The sequence below is a fragment of the Microcebus murinus genome, chromosome 17, assembly GCF_040939455.1.
Source record: "Microcebus murinus isolate Inina chromosome 17, M.murinus_Inina_mat1.0, whole genome shotgun sequence".
Lineage (NCBI taxonomy): Eukaryota > Metazoa > Chordata > Mammalia > Primates > Cheirogaleidae > Microcebus > Microcebus murinus.
In genome coordinates, this window is record NC_134120.1 from 44,989,704 (window position 1) to 45,013,892 (window position 24,189).

At 38.8% G+C, this 24,189-nt stretch overlaps 1 protein-coding gene across 4 annotated transcripts in view; it reads right to left on the reverse strand.

Moving 5' to 3' along the window:
• Nucleotides 1-17,174: 17,174 nt before the first annotated feature.
• The window catches only part of RBBP8 (RB binding protein 8, endonuclease), a 125,292-nt gene continuing 118,277 nt past the window's right edge, over nucleotides 17,175-24,189 (reverse strand). For all 4 annotated transcript variants that reach the window (XM_075993596.1, XM_012746172.2, XM_012746171.2 and 1 more), the window contains exons 17-19: nucleotides 23,449-23,545; nucleotides 19,366-19,507; nucleotides 17,175-17,569 (exon numbers count right to left, since the gene is read on the reverse strand). In XM_075993596.1, the coding sequence (XP_075849711.1) occupies nucleotides 17,472-17,569; nucleotides 19,366-19,507; nucleotides 23,449-23,545 (337 nt within the window). In that variant the 3' untranslated portion in view covers nucleotides 17,175-17,471. The remainder of the gene's footprint in view (nucleotides 17,570-19,365; nucleotides 19,508-23,448; nucleotides 23,546-24,189) is intronic.

Here is a 24,189-nt window from a genome sequence, read left to right on the forward strand (position 1 = left end):
TCTGTGTTATTTCTCACAACTGCATGTAAATTAAAATTATCTGATTAAAATTTTCAATTAAAAAACATTAACCATAAGCACAACATTTTCTTTAAAATGGCATAAGGCCAGGAAAACTCCAGGCCAAACTTTCTGTTCTATTTTGGAATGCCACACGTCTTTCTCAGAAGCTCATGTGACTTCAGATCACCCTCCTCACTATACATTTGCTTGGATATCCTCACATATTTTTTATTTTTTTCCCCTAAAACAGATTTTTTTCTTTACAGTCTTTCCCCATCTCCCAATCTATTGAGTAGAGATTAAATACTTGGCATGTTGTGAATTAATTGGTTGCTAACATGGTCCTGAGACTCACAGTCCTTCACCGCCCTCTAGCTCCTGAAGTCTCATAGGTGAGATTTCCTTCCCAAGAGAATTTGAAAATGCCTGAGATGATCCTCATAGCTTTGAAAAGATTACATCTTTATTTAGGTCATTACTTCCATAACGTGTGTGATGCACACCACCAGGGGATTGGACATATGCGGGGGGGTGGGGGGTGGGGTGGGGGGAGGGAGGGGACAGGGGCAATATTTGTAACCCTAACAATATTTGTACCTCCATAATATGATGAAATAAAAGAAAAAAAATATGAAATGTCTGATTTCAAATCAAAAGTGTAGTTTATTGTATCTTGAACAAGCAGCAGTACAGTTAATCAAAGTGTGTACCTAAACTATCCACAGTTTTGCTATCTTAATGGTAGCTTGTTTGTGCCAGCAGCGAGGAAGCCCGGAGAGTGAGTGGCGATGAAATCGAGAAAGGCATTTTCAACAGTTTGTTGAGAATTGAATATTTTTTCTTACAAGACAGGGTCCAAAGCCTGGAAGTGGCAGTCAGTTGGTGCTAAGTCCGGTGAATATGGTGGATGACAGAGAGTTTCCAAGTCCAGCCTCTGTAGTTGGAGCAGCGTTGTTCCTGAGACTTGTGGTTGAGTGTTGTCTTGCAAGAGGATTGGCCTGTTTCTATTGACCAATCTTAGCTGCTTCATCTCAAGCATTCTCATCATTTTGTCCAACTCGTTGCAGTAGACATCCGCTGTAACCGACTGACCGGGTTTCGTGAAGCTCTGGTGGATAATACCAGTGCTGAACCACCAAACAGATACCATTAGCTTTTTTGGATGAGTATTCGGTTTTGGACTGTGATTCGGCACTTCATCTTTATCAAACCCTTGTGCTGAATGCTTGCGATTGTCAAAAAGAATCCAATTTTCATCACATGGAACAATACATTGTAGGAATGATTCGCCTTTATGTCGTGACAGCAAAGAAAGGCAAGCTTCAAGACAATTTCTCTTCTGATGCTCATTTAATTCATGCAGTACCCATCTATCCAGATTTTTTACCTTGCCCATTTGTTTCAAATGGTCCAATATTGTTGGAATAGTAACATGAAACCTTGCTGCTAATTCATACATAGGTTGAGATGGATTCGCTTCCACTACAGCTTTCAGCTTATCATTCTCCACCTTGGTCTCAGGTCACACCCATGTAGCTCATTTTTAAGATTAAAATCACCAGAATGGAACTTCTCAAACCATTGATGTACTGTATGTTCATTAGCCACATCCTTCCTGAGCACTTCGTTGATATTTCAAGCTGTCTGCACTGCACTGGTTCCACACCGGAACTCATATTCAAAAATAACATGAGTTTTTGACTTATTCATGATTTCACAAAAATTGCTGTAAAAAAATTAGAAAGATAATCACAAGCCAAAATGTACGTTTGAAAGAATGAGGATTTATCTTCACAATAAAAATAAAACAAGAAATGTCACAGTGAAATGTCAGAGACATCAACTGTCAAACTTAGTACTTAAGGAAATCAGACATTTCATATTTAATAACCTAAACTAATACAGATTGTTATATTCTGGAACCATAAATATTTTTATAGGAAAGAAACTAATCTTCCTTCCCTCCCTCCCTTCCTTCCTTCCTTCTTCTCTTCCTCCTCCTCCCCTTTCTTCTCCTCCTCCTCTTCCTCTTCCTCTTCTTCTGTATTTCGACTACACCCCAGACTCTAGACATGTTACTTTGCTTTGTTTCGTGTTCATAACAAGCCTAAGAAGGAGGTATTATTTTTGCTATCTTATACATATAAAAATAAAACTCAGGTCCAGACACTTGCCCATGGTCACATAGCTAATGAGTAACAGAGCTAGGAATGGAGCCTTGGTCAAATGTGCATTTTCTCAACACCACACCTATAGTTCTCAAACTGTTTTGGTGTTGGGACCCCTTGAAACTTAAAGATTATTGAGGACCCTAAAGCGCTTTGGTTAGTGTGGATTATATCAATTGATATTTGTCATGTTAGAAAATAAAAGTGAGAAATTTCAGAATATTTATTAATTTGTCTAAAAACAAACCCATTACATTTTAACATAAAAATAAATTGTTATGAAAAATAAGTATATATCCAAAAATTTGTGAGAAAAGATGTTTGAATCTCTTTAAAGTCTGGCTTAACAGTAGACAATTGAACTGTGCCTTTAATCCGTTGTGATATGTTGTTTTTGTTGAAATGTATGAAGAAAATCAGGCCTTTTACCATCTTTTAATAAATTTTTCAGATAATTTTGGATGTTAGTCTTTGATGCATTATCAATACTCAACAAGTGGTAGTTTGTTAAAGGTTAGTTGCAATATAGAATCTGAAACAATGTCATGAATTCTTTTTGTACCCTGTTACGTCTATCTTGCAGTTTGGATGTTTTACCCATGCATGATTTGTAACATCTTATATTGATCATTTGGAAAATATTGGTTCACTGGGGTATGTGGATCTTCTAGATATTGACATATTTCATCATAAAATAAAAAATCACATTTATTGACACCATCACCAGTCTCATCAGGAAAAAAACACTCATTTTTAAGTACTGGGAATATGTCAAGCTCACAGTAGCTGATACAAGTTTTCCAAAATTCTAATTTTCACTTAAAAGCTCAAATTTTATTCCTGGCAACAAATACTGTCAGCTGTTTTCTTTGAAGTGACAGGCTTATTTCACACGTTTTTGCAAAAATATTTATCAAATAATGAAGTCTAAATAATCATAACATGTTTATTAGTCCTTTCAAAATGGCATTCCATGCACAGAGTGGCTAGTTCAGCTTGCAACTCAATTATACCAGTGCTTTTCCTCAAGACAACCATCCCTACACAGAATATTAAACAGGTGCTGAGACTTAATAAAATCAATAATCTCTTTTACTGCTTTGGCAAGTACATTATTTTTAAATACTTTAAAATTTATAATCATTTTATATTTACAGAAAAGTTGCAGAAATAATAAAGAGAATCCCTATTTGGCTGGCCTCAGCTTCTTCTAGTATTAACATTTTATATACTGTAAAGCCCTTATCAAAACCAGGAGTTTAGCATTGTAAAATACTATTAGTAAAACTACAAACTTTATTCAAATTTCACCAGTTGTTCACTGTCTTTTATCCTGATCCAGGATCCATCCAGTATCCTCAGCTTCCTCTAATCTGTGACAATTTTGGCAAGAACATTCTTAAGTAAGAATGGCTTTTTTTCCCCTTGCCAGTGCATGGTAGTGAAGAATACAATGATTACAGCATTGATTTGTGTTAAGGCACACATTTTACCTCCCATTGCTTTTGTACTACCAGTGAAAATGTCAACACAGTGGTAAAGACCAATAATGTCTTAGCATTACTATGAAGATGACCTCAGGGACCTTCTGTAAGAGCAGGGACTCCCACGGGGCTGTGGACACCATACCACACAAATTCCTGCTAGAGGCTGTCTGCTCAGTTTTTGTTTGACAGCATCCAATCTGCTAGGCTCAGAGCAGCATCTCTGATATCTGGAGCACATTCTGTTCTATCTATTCACAGCTCCCCGTGCATGAGCACAATTTCCACCCAGACGAAATACCACAACTGGGAACAGCCACGTCACCTTCCCAGGAACGTTCTCTCTCGTGCCTTCTTCCCAGCTTCGCAGGTGCTCTGGGCTTCCTGCTATCCAAGGCCACACACGAGAGACCTCTGCGGTGCAGAGCAGCTCTACAGAACAGGCATGGAAGAGCAAGCCTGTCACCACAATTTCTGTGCCCACTACAGGTACAACTACAGGAACCCAAAGAACAAACTCTGAGGTGTCCTAAGGACTCCACTCTGGGGCCTCTCCTGGGCAGTGCCTGGTCCCTGGGAGGCACTTTGCATCTCAGACTTTTCTGTCTTTTCTTCAACATTTCACTTTCCAGAAAACCTTTCCCTGAGACCCTGTTCTACTTTTTCAACATGGCAGCAGGTTACCTGAGAAATGAATCACTGCCAGGGTGAGAATGACCATGAAAATGCTCAGTGTTAGGTAGAGGCATTGTGTTTTCATAGGAGACTTCTGGAGGTAGAGTGCCTCAACTGGAAGAAATAATTCTGTAAGGCGAACATTTCAGGTGAGGGTCAGAGGCAGATGGGGTGATTCTGGAGCCCCTGGAATTACATCAAGGCCTGCCTGGCTGAAACAAAGTCAGAAGAGTTGAATGATTAAATGATTGAAGAGGGGAGACAAAATCCACGCAGCAGTGGTTTATCTCCTTGTGAGAAAGCTATGTTAGGTTTTTTTCCGTGTCTAATGAATGAAAAATATGCAATGTTTACATTGTCGAAGGACAAATAGAACCATGACACAAGTCTCAGTTTATACAGCTGATTTCATGCATGATCATATTTCTGACATTTCCATGCTATTCCCCCTTATAGATGTCTGGACTTTATTTAAGTAGGTCAGGTTTTAATACTTTGGGGGCCTTGTCTCTTCTCCATGCCTCCCCACTATACTGCTTTCCTGATTAAGGAGGCTGTCACCTGTTTTCTATGCAGAGAGAAGGGGAGGAATGCGGGAACATCTTTGGGTGATTCAGCAGCTGTGTCAGGTTAACCTGGCTATCCCTGTCTGTAACAAAGGGGGTGCACACAAAGGTAAAAATGTGGGGGAGAGGTAGTACTGCTGAGTAGACACGTGAACCTGAAATGCACACCTAGAAGCTGAGCTATCAGCGTTCTGGGTGCTGCATCTGCAGAAGGTCAAATTGGCTTTTCTTTCGAGCCCTGAATTATGAAACAGGTCTCACACGTTTTGGAAAATCCATTTGTAGGTGTTCTAAACGTACTAATTTGGTCTTTTGGTTTTCATCTGGTCCTGGGAAGACTTTTTAACGTTTACCTCTGGTCTCTGCTCACTTCATTATGAGCAAATAAGAGGTGGTCAGTTAATATTTATGGACTAAAATTTACTCTTCAAAAATGACAGCATTTTCAATGACTTTGTAGCCTAGGAGTGACACCTGCTTTGTCTGGAGTTTGGACATTCAGAAAGTAGAGAGGATCTAGGGGCTTAGAGAGTGTGCTGGTGTTATGGAGCCCCCTTTGTGCACCTTTCCTTAGCGACACTGACTTACCCATCCATGTGTGCCCTAAGGGGTTGTGACTTCCCTACTGGATTCTCCCACCCAGGCTGTCTTCTCTTTACAGCCCCCACCACAGCCTGCAACACCCCTCCCATTGTGTTGTCCCCAGGCTTTGCTCACATGACCCCTTTCCCCTTATGAATCCCCCTCTCCCATCTTGCTCCCCAGCCTCTAAATCTTACATAGTCTCCGAGGCCCGGCTCAGTTTCTGACTTCTCTAAGAGGCTTTTATCCTAATTCATCATCATTATCTCTGCAATACTGACAACAAGGATGATGACTGTCAATCATTAAACAGTTACTATGTACTGGGCACTGTAGTAAACTCCTATATCGTCTCATTTAATTCTCATAATAACCTTGTCACTTTTAGGTGTGGAAAGCTCAAAGCATTTGAGTGCACTGGCTATGTCATACTCTAAGTGACAGAGCTGGAACTCCAGCCCTGGTTTTCCTGGCACTGAGGACAACGCTTTTAACTGCTCTTCAGTCTGCCCTCCTGGAAGGTGCTAATTATCTCATCATGAGAAGCTAACAAAGCTAGATGAGAACCTCAGAGGCACACAGTCCTATCCTCTCATTTTACAGGTAAGGAACCTAAAGCCCCAAAAGGTGAAGAAACTTGAGCAAAGTAACATAGTAAAGTGTTGAAAGAGCTAGATCAGTTTTCCTGGTTCTCAGACTCATTTGTCATTCATTCATCCAACAAACGTGGAGTAAAGCCTACTATGTTGAAGGCACTGTGTTGGGCTGCTGCACCTTCCTTGGGTGCTTCTTTTGCAAGTTTAGTGAATTCACACACAAAGCTGCCTTAAGATAGAGGACTGAGTAAACGCCTGCCCCTCCTAGGACAGCTCTGCGCAGATGCACTACGTACCACTGAAGGACCAACGCGGAACCCTTGGCTTCCGTGTTAGGCGGCACGGCCTGACTCACACTCAGGGCAGTGGCAGTTCCACAGGGGAGAGTGTGTTGGAGACTGCGGGCAGGGGGTTTGATAGCAGCTCTTTATTCCTTTACAGGGTGGTGTGGCGAGTACAGAAGGGCCCTGGTTATAAGGACGATTCAACACTGCTCAAGTAACTCTTTCAGGAAAAACATTAGAAAACAGGACGCACGAATCTTAGTTTTACCAACTAAATCTAATCCAATCCCAAAAGATTTTGTCCCTCTTTTCCAGTAGTATATATGTGTATATAGAAGTTAGTAAGCTTATCCTCTTAGGTGTCTCCCATTCTGGCACCACTACCTGGTTTTATTATTATTATTATTTATTTTGTGGGCAAGTTTTGTCTGAGGATCCTTGGAGCTGCCCAGCAAACCCTGGCAAGCGAGCTGACAGGCTGTGGGGGCAACGTGAGGTCCTGTCTGAGAACTTGGAAGGAAAGGAAATGCAACTGTTCCTTGAGAGTTAAACAGTAATATCAACACACGTGCGATCAGAGTAGACGGGCTTGCATACCTTTGCAAAGGGCAAAGAGTGGCTACCAGATCAGTAGTATTGGACTGTAGCTTACCTTGTCACACGTCACCCAAACACGGATGACTGACCAGACGACACACAAACAGGGCTTCTAAAATGGTGTGCTGAGTGGAGACTCGCGGGCACAGAAGCAATAGGTGGGGCGGAGGTCGCCTGATGTCCATTACATTCTCACGCAGCCTACGGCCATCTAGAAAGGCCAAACAATAGCCTGTAGGAGAGGGACCCTGGCCCTTGGGCTGCGAGACTTTTATGCTTCATGATTGGGAAGCACCAGCCCTTCCCGTCGAGCATTAGGATCTGGGATGCATCAGCAGATGTGATAGCACCTTGGCCACCAAGCCTTGTTATTGCAGCCATAGGACATGCAGGACCAGAAGACCAAACTGTCACCTGAGCATTCTACTGGGACTGGCTGACCTGGGTTGCCATGGATCGCTTCAGGAGGCCAACTCCTTCAAGGAACATACTAGCCACGTCTGAGAAGGGAGGTGATGGATTACACTTTAGAGAGTTCTTGAAGCTCTCTGGACTTTGAGTGTGACCAAGTCTTTGGGAAATCCAACAGGGGAGTTTGGACTGAGGCTCTAAGGTTCCTTGTGAAAGACAGGTTTGGTGTCTGCCCTGAAGACGTTTCTTGCCAGGAACCACACAACAGAGCAGCTGCCTGCTCTGACACACTGGGGCCTAAAACCCTCCCTGCCTTGGCCTCCTCAGACCAACCTACAGGCCGCACTTTCCATGGCAATTTGCCCGCTACTGTTTACCTAGGGGCTTCCGACGTGGTATCTTTGCAAGATGCCAGCTGCAGCATCTCTGCCCTCAGCCCCATGAGACTGGAAAGTTACATGTTTCTCAAACCACCTGGTCCTCCTGGGTGGGCACCCTCAGGAGAATGGCTGGTAAAACTTGGTGGTGAGCACAAGCAGGTGAAATGGGCATCGTGTGACTGGTTGGAGGCAGCCGAGGTGCAGGAGTGTCTGGCGTACAGGCCTTTGGGAACTGGATGGGTGTGGCGAGGTGGAAAGGGGCAAGCACTGCTCCTGCACCACTGACTATCCCCCGGCTGTGACGCCACCTGGAGCCGGGGCCACAAGGCTACCTGCGCTCCTGTTGAGACCACCTCTCCCCTGGCCTCAACAGTACTCGTAGCAGGACCAAAGGGCCCTCAAAGCTCAGTATGGCCCACGTCAGCACAACTCTAATTCTCAACTTCCCCACCTTATGCAAACTTCCTGTAAGGTAAGTCCAAGAACGAGAACATAATTATAACGGATAAGCCACCCGCCATGGGACTGCCAGGATTCCTGCTGACGTGCAACAACGCTACACTTGTGTTACAAGGAGAAGCCCAAATTGCAGTTCGTCCTCCTCACCTGGGCTCTTCTAAGTGGCACGGTTCTAACGGTTCTATACATCTTTAATCTAACTCAGGCTTCCCAGATCTCTGCCCTTTTCTACTTACGATGAAACGTTGGTGCTCTCATGCAGGTCTGCTGCTTTTAACAGCAGAGGTTGGTGATTCCAAAAGTTCTACCTCCGGCTGTGGCCTTTGCCCTGAACTTCGAAGTCACATATTTAGTTGTTTACCTCACATCTCTACTTGGATGTCTGCTAGGATCCCCAATCTTAATCCATCCCATACAAACTAATTCCTGTCACTATACTCCAAACCTGCTGCTTCTCCATTTACCTAGCTGCTCAAAAACTCTGCAGTCATCCTTGATTCTTTGTTTTTCCTGACACCCTGTTAAGTCATCCAGCAAATCCTACTGACGCCCTCCCTTCCAGGAACCTCCTCAACTGCTACCATCTGAAACCATCACCTTCCACAGCACAACTGCAATCATCTCAGACTCTCTGCTCCCACCTTTGCACCCCGAGTATCTCACCCTCTCATCACCTTGAATAATCCTTTTAAGACAGATCAGGTTGAGTTACACCTCCCCCCCCCCCAATGGTTCTTCGTGTCACTCAGACTAAAATCTAGTTCTTGACGAGACACGAGGCGCTACACAATCTTATCCTGGCTTGTCTTTATGACCGCATCTCCCACCAGATCCCCCTTCGCTCAACCCGCAAAGCAGCTTCTTTCACAAGGACTTCGTGTTGCCCTGCTCTTCTGCTAGATAGTCCCACAGCTCAGTTCCTCACTTCATTTTGATTCTTCCCCAATGAGGCCTTTGCTGACACCACCCCCCACCCCCACAATCAAAAACAGTCCCTGAACCCTGGGCCACCATTTATAATGCAATTCCAAGGGAGCAGAGACTTGTCCTCGGTTGTTCTCTGCTTAACCTGCTCTTCAAGATCCTGGAATAGTTTAATAGAAGACTGTCCTGTGATACAAGATAGATGTTAAACACCTTTCCACCTGGCAAAAAACTTATCAGTGTAAATCAAGATAATCTTGATGCTGAGCAATCAAAATACAGAAATAACTGTACTTCTAAAGTTGGCGTAACACTGCAGCTGTCGTTTATAACTCCAAGTTTCAAATTTACCTGTTCATCTGTGAAAAAGAAAGACAACTAAACTTGCACCCCCAACCAATTTATTTATAATAGGAGGTTGGAGTGGATTATTTCTAGCATTAACTTTTTACTCTTTGCTCCTTCGAAATTGCCCGTCAAATGCATGCTCAGCAGGACATTTTTGCACAGCTTATCTGTGATTTTCTTGTGCTGAATGCTAACTTCCTATAAAAGCACTGGAGCCGGGCATGGTGGTGTGAGCCTGTAGTCCCAGCTACTCAAGAGGCTGAGGCGATAGGATCGCTTGAGCGCAGGAGTTCAAGTCCAGCACAGGCAACATAGCAAGACCCCTATCCAAAAAGAAAAAAAAATCCACTCAGTAAAATATGACAATACATACATATTAGGCACACACTATTTATCAGTGCTCTTCATTTTTTCCTTTAATGCCATGTTTTGTTTGGAATAATTTTCCTTTAACCTCAGGAAGGCAGGATAGTATTTTAGTGCAAGTCTGCTGGTAATGAATTTGCTCCACTTTTCTTTGAAAATGTCTTTTACTTTCACTTTTGAAAGAATACTTTAAGCACAGAATTATAGGTTGCCAATTATTTTCTTTCAGCAATTTAAAGATGTCATTCCATTATCACCTGGATTCTAGTTTGTTAAAAAATTGACTTTTTAAATTTGAAAGTAATGTATTTTTTCATCTTTGACTGCTTTTAAGATTTTCTGTTTATGATTTTCAGCATCTTACCACTGTGTGTCTAGATGTGGTTTGCTTTGCATTTCTGTTTGAAGAGCTTCTGGAATTTGTGGGTTGATGTCGTCTTCTGTTAGTTTTGGGAACGTCTCAACATTGCTTCCGGTATTGCTTTTGCCCATTGAGACTCCAATTACACACGTTAGTTCTCTTTAGTGTGTGCTCTGTCTCCTATGCTCCTTTCTGTATTATCCTTTTGTTTTTTAACCCCTCAGCTTCAGTTTGGGTATTTTCTACTGACTTGTATTCCAGTTTACTAATTTGATCTTACGCTGTATATAATGAACTGTTAACAGTATTATTTGAGTTCTTAAGTTCAGACATTGTATGTTTCACTTCTAGAATTTCCTTTTGATTTTAAAAATAGATCTCAATTCTTTAGTGAAATTCTCCATAGTTTTAATCTATTTTCTCATATTTTCCTCTATTTTCTTAGCATACTAATCAGTTATAGTCCTTGTCTACTAACTTCAATATCTAGGTCATTTGTCAGTCTGCTTCCCCCTACCTCTTGCTTTTTGGTTATACAGTTCTGTCTTTTGGTTTGTCTAGCAATTTTTTTTTTTTTGAGACTGAGTCTCACTCTGTTGCCCAGGCTAGAGTGCGGTGGTGGCATCAGCCTAGCTCACAGCAACCTCAACCTCCTGGGCTCAAGCGGTCCTTCTGCCTCAGCCTCCCAAATAGCTGGGACTACAGGCACGCACCACCATGCCCAGCTAATTTTTTCTATATATTTTTAGTTGTCCAATTAATTTCTATTTTTAGTAGAGATGGTGTCTCACTCTTGCTCAGGCTGGTCTCAAACTCCTGACCTAGAGCCATCCTCCTGCCTTGGCTTACCAGGGTGCTAGGATTACAGGCTTGAGCCACCACGTCTGGCCTTGTCTAGCAATTTTTTATTGCATGCTGAATACATGAGGTTATATACCTCCAGAGGGGACTCACACTTTATCCTCTGCCAGGCAGGGTGGGAACTGATCACTGTAATCCAGCCATGACTGAGCTGAAGTCTGGGTTGTGTGTTGGTTAGGCACAGCCTGCATGTTTAGCCCCTGTTCCTATGTCATAGCTCTCCGGGGCTTTCAACTAGGAGTGTGATGTGTTCACCAGGGCAGTGTTCTCACAGTGGGTCCTGAACTTCATTGTTGGTCTCCTCAGCGCAGTCTGTTGAAAACTTTCTTTTAGAGAGACAGGGTCTTGCTCTGTTGCCCAGGCTGGTCTTGAACTCCTGGCCTCAAGTGATCCTCCTACCTCAGCCTCCCAAGTAGCTGGGATTATGGCTGAAAATTATTTATGGTTTTTTTACTGTGGTAAAAAATATTGCATTAAGATTTACCATTTCAGGCCGGGCGCGGTGGCTCAAGCCTGTAATCCTAGCACTCTGGGAGGCCGAGGCGGGCGGATTGCTCCAGGTCAGGAGTTCGAAACCAGCCTGAGCAAGAGCAAGACCCCGTCTCTACTATAAATAGAAAGAAATTAATTGGCCAACTAATATATATATATATAAATTAGCCAGGCGTGGTGGCGCATGCCTGTAGTCCCAGCTACTCGGGAGGCTGAGGCAGCAGGATTGCTTGAGCCCAGGAGTTTGAGGTTGCTGTGAGCTAGGCTGACGCCACAGCACTCACTCTAGCCTGTGCAACAAAGCGAGACTCTGTCTCAAAAAAAAAAAAAAAAAAAGATTTACCATTTCAATTATTTTTTTTTAAAAAAGAGATTTTATTAACTTAGCTATCACTTAGCTAAGCTATAACTCCAAAACCTGACAAACATCTTGAGGGGAAATGAATGAAGCTCCTTATTTATCTGGTTTTGACACTCTAGCTCTGAGACTATCAGGAGTTCTGTTGAGTTCTCTGTCTCCTGGTAGCAACACTCTGGTTGGAGAAGCCTGGATTTCTCAGCCCTGGTCCCAGAGAAAAACAGAGGACTTCAGCTCACTTCTTATAGGTTTCTCCCCTCTCCACAATTTTAGTATCTCTAGCCATTGCTGCTTTAGTCGCTCTCTACTGCACTGAAAGAGATGATTTTTGTAATTTACCTGGCTTCTCTAGTTGTTCCTGATGGAAGAATTCATCAGCAACAACCTAGTACATCCTACCTGGAAACCTGAGTATCCTTCTCTCATTTAGAGGTTTTCCCTAGCTTGCTTACATCTTTATTTCCCCAAGAATTACTAGCTTAGGTTAAGATATTGCCTGAATCACTGGAAATATTTACCTTCAAATTTTGAATCTACTTTTACTTTTTTCCTCAAGTTATCTTAATAAAATAGATAAATAGATTGATGGTCTAAGTTGTTTTGAGTTTCAACTTTTATTTGTCCTGCCAACCTTTCGTGGAAATGTTAATAAATAATGAAAGGTCCCAGAGTCAGTAAGAATGAATGAATGAATGAATATCTTACTGAATAAGATATAGTTGCTTAAGTTTCTTCTTTCCCAGTTCACTGCCACCATCTTAGTACTTGGAATAATAGATTGCTCAAAATATTTTCCATTAGCTAAACATTTTGTTAGTTTTCCCTGTTGTCATAGTGATATTTCTTAGTCTGCTTTATACTAACGATTTGTGAACTTATTAAAAATATAAATGACCAGACAACAGCAGAATCAAAATTCCCACAGGAGGAGTTTGAGACTCTCTACTTACTAGGCACCTGGCTGATCTTTATGATTAGGTACTTGTGGTCTTTATACTAGCAGTATTAGTATTACCTGGGAACATGTGAAAAATGTAAATGTTTGAACCCCACCCCAGGCCCACTGAATCAGAAACTTTGGGGTGGGAACTTTGGCATGGAAATCTTTGTTTTAACAAGCCTTCCAGGTGATTCTGATGTACACTAAAGTTTGAATACCACTGCATTACCCAGTAACAATGACTCAGGACAGTTTTCTTAATCTTGGCTGCACACTGGAATCACCTAGAGAGCTTTTTTAAAAAAAATACTGATGCCTAAACCTTACCCTCAGATATTCTGATTTAATTGCTTAATTGGTCTAGAATGCAGCAAGCATTTAACTAGGTTATCAAGAATGCCGAAGCTGATACAAGACATCACCTGCCATCTGTAAATCATTTCACAGTTTTATAAGGTGATGAACTTGAATGGTTGAAATAAATTTAAGCCATTAAAGTATCATTGTTTGTATATTGAGGCTCTGTGTAAGAGATCAGCTACTAATGGTCTGAAAACCACAGGCCTTACAGACTCCAGTCTAAACTCTTAGTTTTGCATTCAAGATGCATGTTTACTGCCTCTCTTAACTGATACTCCAGTTCTATCACATACACCTAGGAGGTAAAGAATACCAAACCGAGGTCTCAGATGCCCTACATTCTAGTTCCAGCCTTTTGGGACCTTGGCAATCACTAAATTTTTGTGAGAGGCAAGATCTAAATTGTCTCTAAGGCCCCTTCTGACTCTTTATATTTTAGCATTTCCATATTCAAGTTAGTTCCCCAACTTCGATGGCATTGTTTCCTCCTTTTTGCTTGTCTAAGTTAGCTCACCCTAAGGCACAGTTTGGGTCCTGTCCTTAAGATTTTTTCGGCATTCAGCCTAAGCTCCTTGGACCCCTCTTCGGTATCTTTTTCTGTCTGGTCTCTCTGGGTGACTGGGTCCCACACATTTCTTTGTATTCCTAAATGCCCAGCATTTGGTACATGTACACAATGTTTGACTTTTTTTCCCCTCTCAAGACCACAAATTCTTGCCTTTGCTATTTGTTTTATTCCAATAATAGCTATGTTGAAAGCTCTTTTTGGCTCAGTAAGCTTTCATTACTGTATCAAACACCTAATTGATATCCTATTTATCCTAGAATTATCTTTTGATTGCTCAGTCCCCAGTTTCTGATTTTATTTCCCCCAAAATAGCTCTCTTCTGGCCTCTGCTGGTGAGACAGCAGACAACTGTTTCATTAATTCTTTGCTTAAGTGCATGCTAAAGAACTCAGGTGTAAGGACACTGCAGTTTTCTATGGAACCATTCTAACAATATCAGCTTAGCAAAGAGAAAGACTGTGATGTTGTTTACACTGCTAGGTATGTGGAGAATAGACAGCTGGATGGCAAAATTTAAGATATAATTCAAATTTCTGAAGTGGTATTTTTCAAAATTAAATTCATGCTTGGTTTCTGGGAAGCTGCCTGGTGGGTCACATTTGCATGCCAGAGTCTCGTTTGTTATCGGAGTTAACCAGACAAATAACTACACCAAGAATGGCCATGCATCACCACCCATGGAATCCAGAAAGAGCTATTAATCTGTCAGTCCTGTGTCTGGAAATTCATGCTTCTTATATGTTAAGATGCCAAAGATAAAAGAGTAAGATTCTCAGGTATGTGTTTCTTTAAAAGCTTGCTCCTTTGGAAAAAACTTCTTGTTTTGCCTTATTCTGACACCATACTTAGTATTGTACCTGGTAAAAATAAAGCATTTAGAAATATTTGTTAAATATATGAATTAATTTTATGTAACATGACTTTTTTGTAACTGAATTAAGACAGTCTTGGGAGGAATCTTTGCAGTCTTTCAAAGTTATTTCTTTTAGATGGTCTAAGAATGTTCAATATGCATTTTAAAATAATGTGTTAGATGCAGTTTAAACTGTTACTAATGCATTGACAGCAGCAGCCTTCCCAGTTGGACTTAGAAAAGTTTTCACTGCATGAAAGGTTTTAGGGAATATTATTCTGCTTCATTTGGCTTTTCTGTAGAAAAATGTATGTTTTCTACATACATTTGGGTACCCATGATTAACTCATTCAAACTGTTGCACTGAAAATCTTACGTTCCAAATGGATTAATCAGAATACTTGTTAATCAAAGGCAGGAAAAGTGTTACTCAAACATTAAGTGCTGACATATAGGGTTCTGCATGTTTCCAAAGTTTAAATCAGAAGTCTTCAATTTAAGCAGCTTACAGGCAACCTGCAATTATATAACTATATATAACCAGTGAATGACATATTTGTATGAAAATATTATCTAACATGTACATTATACAAATGCTTTATAAATGTATAAAGCCCTTTTATATACATTATCCTTTTAAAGAAGTTTGAGGGCACTGTGTTAAGAACAGCTGCTTTGCATTTAAATGTATCCTGTGGCTCAAGTGTTTAAAAAAAAGTACCTATTTCATTACTCCATTTAAAGGTAGAGCTGGTCCGCAGCAGATAAAAAGAAGACCTCAGTTCACCCAACCTCACAGGGTGATTGAAGAGAAAATGAAAGATGCTAGTTACAAATGGCTTGGATAGCTATCAAGCTACCATCTGGCAGACAAACTCTTTTTTCCTCTCTACTTAGGCTGTCTTTTAAAAAGCAAAATCTACTGGAGGTATATAGCTGTAAGCATACATCTGTGGTGCCCTGCTCAAATTCATGTGTCTCTCAAACTCCTGGCCTTTAGAAGTACTATATTATAGTGGATATGAGCTCTGATTCTGGAATGGCAATCATGGTTCTAATTTCATACCTAACTAATTATTCGAGGCTGCCATGTGATAATTCTGGCCACTAAGAAGTAGGGAAAGTTATTGGAGAGGGCTTTTTGGAAAACTTTTTAAAAATAGACAGAAACAAATTGCATGTGCTTTTTTCTTTTTCTTTCTTCTTGTGCAGAATGTGGACATGATGCTAGAGATGGCACAGCTATTTTACAGACACAAGGATGAACACCAAATACAAAGTATGGAAGAGCAGTAAACTAGAAGTCAGGGTCCCTGAGGGCATTATGGAACCACACTAGCAGCTTTGGACTGCTGACCTCTAGACTTTTTAAGGTGAGAAAAAAAATTCCAGTCATTTATTTGCTTAATCTGTTTTTTGGATCCATTTTTTTTATAGCTTAACATTATTAAGTCATATATAAGTTCACAGGATTATTTGAGGATTGGAAGAGAAACATTTATGTGAAAAGTTCATATAGCAAGTGATTAATAAATGGTTGCTATTATTTTTGAGTGATTAGTTGACTGCCAGCAGAGAATAAAATCGGACACAAGCAATTTGGGAAGGGAAGAAAAGTGCTAAATAGACGCTGATAGGGTTATAAAAAATCAGAATCATATTCAGAGTCAAACAATGTACACGAGTGAACTGACATATAGTAATTATATATGTGATTTCTTTTCCTATCGTATCTGTGAGAACACAAACTGATACCATTTATTCACATGAGAACCTTGATCAACAAGGAAGACTAGAATAAGCAAGAAGATTTTAGGAACGCTGAGAAGTAAAGATTATATTTATAACGTTGTTTAGGTTTTAGTGAGGCATTCTATGCAGTGTCTATTATAATCCTGCTTATGTAATACTCTCGAGATATGGATTAAAGGAACACACACAAAAAAGACACTAATAAATGCCACTAGAAAAGGTGACACAGATGTGGTCAATCATCTTAATGACTCATACACTGATCCTAAAGGAACAGAAAGTTGCTAAATAGAGAACTCTATTTTGAAGCCAAACTGGAAGTTCATAACGTTTGTCAATCCAGAGAAATAATACAACTGAAATTGAACACATGGGCAGAGAACTCAACAATTTCAACTTGAAAACCTCAACTGAAAAAAAAAAGTATGATGAACAGAAAATATCAAGAGCCAGAAAATTATAATCAGATGAGATCGTGTCAATTTATAGTATATAGGAAAGGAAAAAAGGCTGTTATTTATGGTCACCTTGAAGGGAATTTACAAGGGTGTAAGTACCTCATTTCACGTCAACAAAAGTAAGAAGCTGAAGAGCTAAAAGAAGTATTAAAATTTAGTCTCTTTTTAAGACTTCAATGCTAGACACTGCTATGACCTATAGAAGAGCAACTGATTAAGAGAATAAAAATCTGCAATGACTAACAAGAAGTCACTGATGAATGTAAATACCAAGGGAAGATGAAGTAAAAAGAAAAGATCTGAAAGGCAACAAATCAGACAACAACTATCATATTTTCAAAACTGTATTAGGTATGACTAAATAAAGTAAATACACAACTCTTAAGTTAGAGTGCAAAATGAAAGCACCTTATTGTTTTAAAGGTGCAAAAGCAAGAAAATATCACACACATCCACAGTTTAAATAGTTGTGTGGTGAGTAAATACCATTTAGAAACATTTTCAATAGAAAACTGATTTATAGATCAATGTACAGATGATCAAGAAATCAGTGGTTAATACCAACTTTAACTATAAATAACTAATAAGGAAAAAATTGTCTCTCCTTCTGCTTTTGCTTCAACATCTATGTCTTCTGCTCCTTGCCTTTTGGAGAAAACATTGCATGGTAAGGCTGCCGTCTTTTTGGACGAGGACAAGGATCAAGATCTTCTTTAATGTAACCTTAAAAACAAATAATAAATTTAGAAGACTATATTTGCAACATATATATTTCTTTTAGCATATATTCAGTAAACTTATCTTATTTAATGCCTTGTAAGTTTACATGATTTTTCTGATTAGCTATGTGATACTGATGAATGATTTCACTTAGCATTAGTTTCTGCATTTATACTACTAATAATAGCAAACATTTATCAAATGCTTTGTATACGTTATTCCAGATAACTCCTACATTCCTTGGAAGTAGCTTCCACCATATCTATTTCACAGATGAGGTGAATAGAGACCCAGGGAAGTTAAATAACTCACTCGACATTCATAAAGCTAGAAGTAGAAGAACTAGGACCTTCCCCAAGCTCCTATTCCAGAACCAGAGCTCTTAGCCACTTTCTTATTCTGCCTCCTACAGGTAGCTGCAAATAGGGACAAACTGCTAAACACAAAGTCTACTATTATGATAAATTTCAGATGCTTATCAAAAAGACTTTTTACATTCACTATTTCTTTAGATGACATGCCTCTATTCTCTTCAGACTATTGTATCTCCTAAAGTGCTTCTAATCACATAATTTTCAGGGCAAGACTGTACTCTATCATACTCCTAGGGCATATTTGGGGTGCAAACACAGGCTCTATGCAGACTGTCTGATTCTATTTGATGACCAGAAATGATATGTCAAAGGGGACTTAATCTGTCTTATCAATGGAGAAAATGGAAATATGGTGAGAGCTGTCAGAGACTTTGCATCTTTTGGAAAAACTATCTTACAGTTAAATATCTGGAGTGTCTTTAAAAGTGAGGAAGGTTCCTCCCCCTCATTGCCAGTGATACAGCTAGACCATCAGAACTTTTAATTAAGAATAAGCCCTAGAAGATGGCAAAGCTGAACTGAAATTCTAAGTGGTAATTTTATCATTTGATATTTATTCAATGCTAGTATATCTTCTTGTGGGTAAAAATTTTAGATGTTTATCTATAACTTACAAATACAGGCCTAAGACTTGAAAGCTACTATTAATAATTAATTAACTCTGTCATGAACCTAAAAGTTGAAGTATAAATACTCTGAACACAACTGTATTTTCTAGTCACGTCTCAGAAGACACATCACATTTTCATAAAACTCAGTATTTTAAACTACACGACAAGACTTAGCCTATAACTGGGTGGTCTTTAGACCATGGTTAAAACAGAAAACAATACTAAAGAGTTCAGATAAGTGCAGTGTTTAGCTAATATACTTTGTCTCCTATGGCTTTTTTCTAAACAGCTTCATTGAGGTATACTTGATATATAATAAACTGTATATATTTGATGTGAATATTATGCCTATGTTTTACACTGCTGGTTAGTAATAATGGTGATAAGATAGTGAAAACAAAAATCACTACTCATGCCCTTTTATTAACAGCTTTAAAGCTGCATACATTCTCAAATTATATTAAATATAAGTGCCATATCTGAAGGAGCTAGTTGCATGTTAGCACTTTAACAAATATTCTTTTTATTCAGATAGCATTTATAAACATCTAATATTCTGGAGAAGTAAGGTTTTAACATACAAAATTCACAGATTCAAAAAGATGCTCTCTTTTTACAATCTCTGATCCCAATTAAATTATTAGAAGAGTTGAAGGTAAGCCGTTTATCTTTAGGAATGTTTTTATGTCACAAAACTAGCATTCGCCTTGCAGGAGAAGGTAAAAAGAACCATGGAGAAAAATGTTAATGTTCAGATTTGGGTACATATAGCATTAAAAAAATAATTCTAAAATGTTACAATCTATACTCTCACCTCTTTCCATACAAGTCTGAGTGGAAGGAAAACCAACTTCCCAAAAATTCTCTGGTGTGTTGGGTGGAATGTAGCGGAATCGGTGTCTTGAACAGGAAGCCAACTTCTTTTCTCTTTCTTCTGCTGGCATATCTGCATAATACTAATAAGAAAAACTGGTTAGTTTTTACACTTAGGAATAATAACTGGAGTGTTACGCTTATTGAGTATACACTAGAAGTGAAAAAAGCCATTTACTAAAATATTCAGCATTCTAAGGAAACTTAAAACTCACTGATAATATTAGTAATTATTAATAATACTCATAGACAGTATTAATTTCTTACTAACAGTAATCAGTGCTGAGATGCTGGTCTGTGAAATGTTTGCTTTACTAATGAGAAAAGGAGCTGTATCACAGTATACATCAATATACTGCTTCCTTCATCAGTAAAATCTTGCTAAGAAAAAAAAGCCACCTGAAGTTTATAGTATGCTGACTAACATAGCTGACTGCACAGTTACTGCTATAAACTAACTCATCTTTGCTAGATCAGTAACAAAAATTCAGAGGTCTACATGTTTCTCAATTGTTATTTGAATATACTGTGTATTTCAAAGTAATTTTTCCTATCTTGGTTTTTTAAAATAACAATTTAGATTTGAATGTTGTAGACTTCATGAATTTCCCCTTTAGGCCACGCTTTTCAATTAGGATCAAAGGCATACTATTTTTTGCAACTGTGATCATAAAGAACTTGAACTTTATGCAAACAAAGATAAAACTTGTATGTAAAAACTATACAGGTCTTCAAGCTCTAGACCTAAAGAAAACAAAGCAGCAGTTTAAAGTTTAATAGAACATAGATGATAGGACCACATAATCCAGCCAATTCCTTTATTTTACACTTGAGAAATGGAAAATCAAAGTGATAATTTGCCAAAGATATCACCCATTGAAAGTAACAGACTTAGTGCCTATCAATCCATGAGTGGATTAATAAAATGTATATGTATACCATGGAATACTACTCAGCTTTAAGAAACAATGGTGATATAGCACCTCTTGTATATTCCTGGATACAGCTGGAACCCATTCTACTAAGTGAAGTATCTCAAGAATAGAAAAACCAGCACCACATGTACTCACCAGCAAATTGATATTAACGGATCAACACCTAAGTGGACATATAGGAGTAACATTTATCAGGTGTTGGGAGGGGGGAGGAGGGGATGGGTATATACAACCACAATGAGTGAGATGTGCAACGTTTGGGGGATGGACACGCTTGAAGCTCTTACTAGAGGGGAAGGGAAAGCATGGGCAATATATGTAACCTAAACACTTGTACCCCCATAATATGCTAAAATAAAAAATATAAATAAAATAAAATAAAAAATAAAAGAAAGGAGAAGAAAAAAAGTAACAGACTTAGGACTAGAATTTAAGTTTGAAGAAAAGGCTTTTAATACATTTTTATTTCACAAAGATTAAAGGCTTTAGAGGATCTCTGAAACAACTTGTTTTAAGTATCTTTTTCATTATTTTTATTGCCCTAAGTATAAGCCTTTGTTACCTTAGCCTGGACTTTGGGATGGGATGACCTTAGAGAATCATAGTTTACTGAAAAAAAAAAAAAATACGCTGCCACAAATTAAAATATACTTGAGAAATAACAGCTTACTGCAGCTGTAACACAGCAAGCAAGTGGAGAGTGGCAGAATATGAAGTCAGAGATGAAGTGGGGTGCCAGAGCTTGACAAGGACTTTGGATTCTGTTTCTTGGAGAAGCAGAAAGATGCTAAAGGGTTTTGGGCAGAGAAGTGACATGATTTAACTTTTATTCTAAAAAGATAATTAGGAAAAAAAAAGACCATTCATTGTTATGTTGAAAGTACATTGTGAAGAGAGAAGAATGGGGGGAAAAAAGGGATAGGTATGGGGTAGATGGGAACACTCTGTACTTTCTGCTCAATTTTGCTGTGAACCTACAACTGCTCTAAAAAATAAAGTTATATGTATTTTTAAAAAAGACAAAGGGAACACTTGGAAGCTATTACAATAGTCCAGGCAAGATAAAATGGTGTCTTGATCCAGGACATTAGTGGGGGTGGTAAGTGGATGGAAAGGGGATGTATTTTGAAGGTAGAATCAATTGGATTTGTTGAGATGTGAAAGAAAAAAGTAGCAGATAACTATAAGATCTCTGGATATATAGTAGACTCAGAAGTGAGATCCTGGAATTGAGAGCAGAAATTGTGTGTTTGCTTTTGGACATGTGAAATTTGAGATTGCCATTATATACCCACATGTGTCTCACACATTCCACATGTGCAACAGGCAGTGGGATAAATTTAGGAACTGCAAGCTTATAGATAGTATTTAAGTACATGGAACTGGCACTTTTACTTCTGGTCACAATGGAGTAAGGGAATAGATTCACCTTCCCACCTTAAACAACTAAAAAATCGAAAATGTATAAAACAATGGTTTTCAGAGATTGGAAAACAGACAGCACAGGAAGTGATTACTGAGAGGAAAAGTAACTTTAACAGTGTTTTTAGCACAAGAGCTTTTTTCTAACCAGTAGGATTAGTTCTAGATCTCTGAGTTATGGTTATAACTAAAAATTGGAGATTTACTTAGTGCAGACCATATTCTTTAGATATGAAATCATGATATATTTGTTTTATGAAAACTCATGACACGGGCAGTTTTGCTTATATTCCCAAAGTGCTTTTCAGAATAGTGATCCCAAGTTATATTCCCATTGTTCGTATATGAGAGCATATTTTCACTAAATGCTTACCTACATTGCAATCTATCCATATTCTCACATGTAAATTTTATGTGCTTGGTTTTCAAATTTTCTAGCCCAAGTTGTTAAAAAGGAAATTTAAAGGGGGAAGTAAATTGCTGAGGGCAGGCAATCTGACAGCTAATAGACAGCAAGGAAAAAAGTAAAAACAGTGTGTTTCAAGAAAACAAAGAACCTGCCTGGAATTATTTAGTAATAAGATGATTAGTACAGTGGTCCTTCATATTTGTGGGTTCCACATACATAGATTCAATCAACTGTGGATCAAAAATATTCAGGAAAAAAACTACATCTGTACTAAACATATACAGACTTTTTTCTTATCATTATTCCCTAAACGATACAGTTTTATTTATATAGCATTTACATTGCATTAGATATTATAAGTAATCTAGAGATAGTTTAAAATTATATGAGAGAATGTACATAGGTATATGCAATACCATGCCATTTTATATTAGGGACCTGAATGCCCTCAGATTTTGGTCATCTCTAGGAGATAGAAAGAAAATTGTGTATGGGGGAAAAAAAGAGCTTATGGTGGTACCAATTACTTAAAAAACAATTATGAGTATACTTAATTTCCTTAGAGTGCTGGTGAAAAGAACAAATGTTATAGTAAAGTTTCCTATTGAAATATCAAAGTTTTCCCTAAATAGCATACGTACAGGAACCTTTGCATAACGCAAGGGGGGAAATTAATGCAAATAAATATAGAATATAAAAATAGCACAAATGTCTTAAACTGGTCATAAGAACTAGGGCTTATGCTCCAGCTTCACTTAATCTTAAGAGAAATTGAGGGCTTTCATTTTCATCTATCTATTTCTCTCAGGACGTAGCAAGTATACTCTTTATTCCTTCTGTTATTCCTGGCTCAAACAAGATTTCTAAAACAAACATGGTTTGTATCTGTGATTTTTAACACATTGACTGTCACACTAGAAAGAAAAAATATTTCCTTAGGGCCATGGTGTTTTATTATGAAAACAGAATAAAAACTTCAAAAACAATACAATCATTTTGAATTTAATGAAAAATTTGTTATTTTTTTATTGTTTTCTGTGGGTGAGTTATATGCAACTTCAGATATAGTTCACATGGCTCCCAAGGTGAAGAGATGTGTGAGTTACATATGCTTCATGAGGCTCAGGGCTCAAAACTAGCGTGAGCTAAATACAACTAGCGTGGCAATTAATATGTCAAATCATGCATTTATGATCCATACTTTGTAAGCCACACTTACAAGGAAAAACAACTGGACAGTATCTATATTAGTACTTACAATTTCACATTCCTTACACGTGTGCCCAAGCAATTTTCTTCTCTCTTCTTTCTTCCGAATCACCTCAATATGAGGAAAATTTTGTAAGCTAGTCTCTCTGGGGAGAAAAATGAATTAAATTTAAAATTAACCTTTTTGTCTATTTGTTACTATAAAGACCTTTGGTTTAGGATTGATTGACTCATTGATTTATGAGACAGAGTCTCACTCTGTTGCCTGGGCTAGAGTGCCGTGGCATCAGCCTAGCTCACAGCAACCTCAAACTCCTGGGCTCAAGCAATCCTTCTGCCTCAGCCTCCCAAGTAGCTGGGACTACAAGCATGAGCCACCATGCCTGGTTAACTTTTTCTATATTTTTAGTTGGCCAGTTAATTTCTTTCTGTTTTTTAGTAGAGATAGGGTCTCGCTCTTGCTCAGGCTGGTTTCGAACTCCTGACCTAGAGCCATCCTCCCACCTCCTCCTCCGCCTCCCAGAGTGGTAGGATTACAGGCGTGAGCCACTGCGTCCGGCCCTTAGGATTTAAATTAACAAAGGTTGGAGCTCAGAGGAGAAATAAGCCAAAAACATTCATTCATTTTACTTGAGATGTTTATTTAGTACCTTAGAAAAACAAATATTTCTTCAAATATTTATTAAGCGCTTATTATATGCCAAGTATTTTTATGGATATTTTTTTCTAACTGAAAAAGATAACTACTTAGCACCCAAAGTAATCTACAGTGGATCACAGAGTCAATATA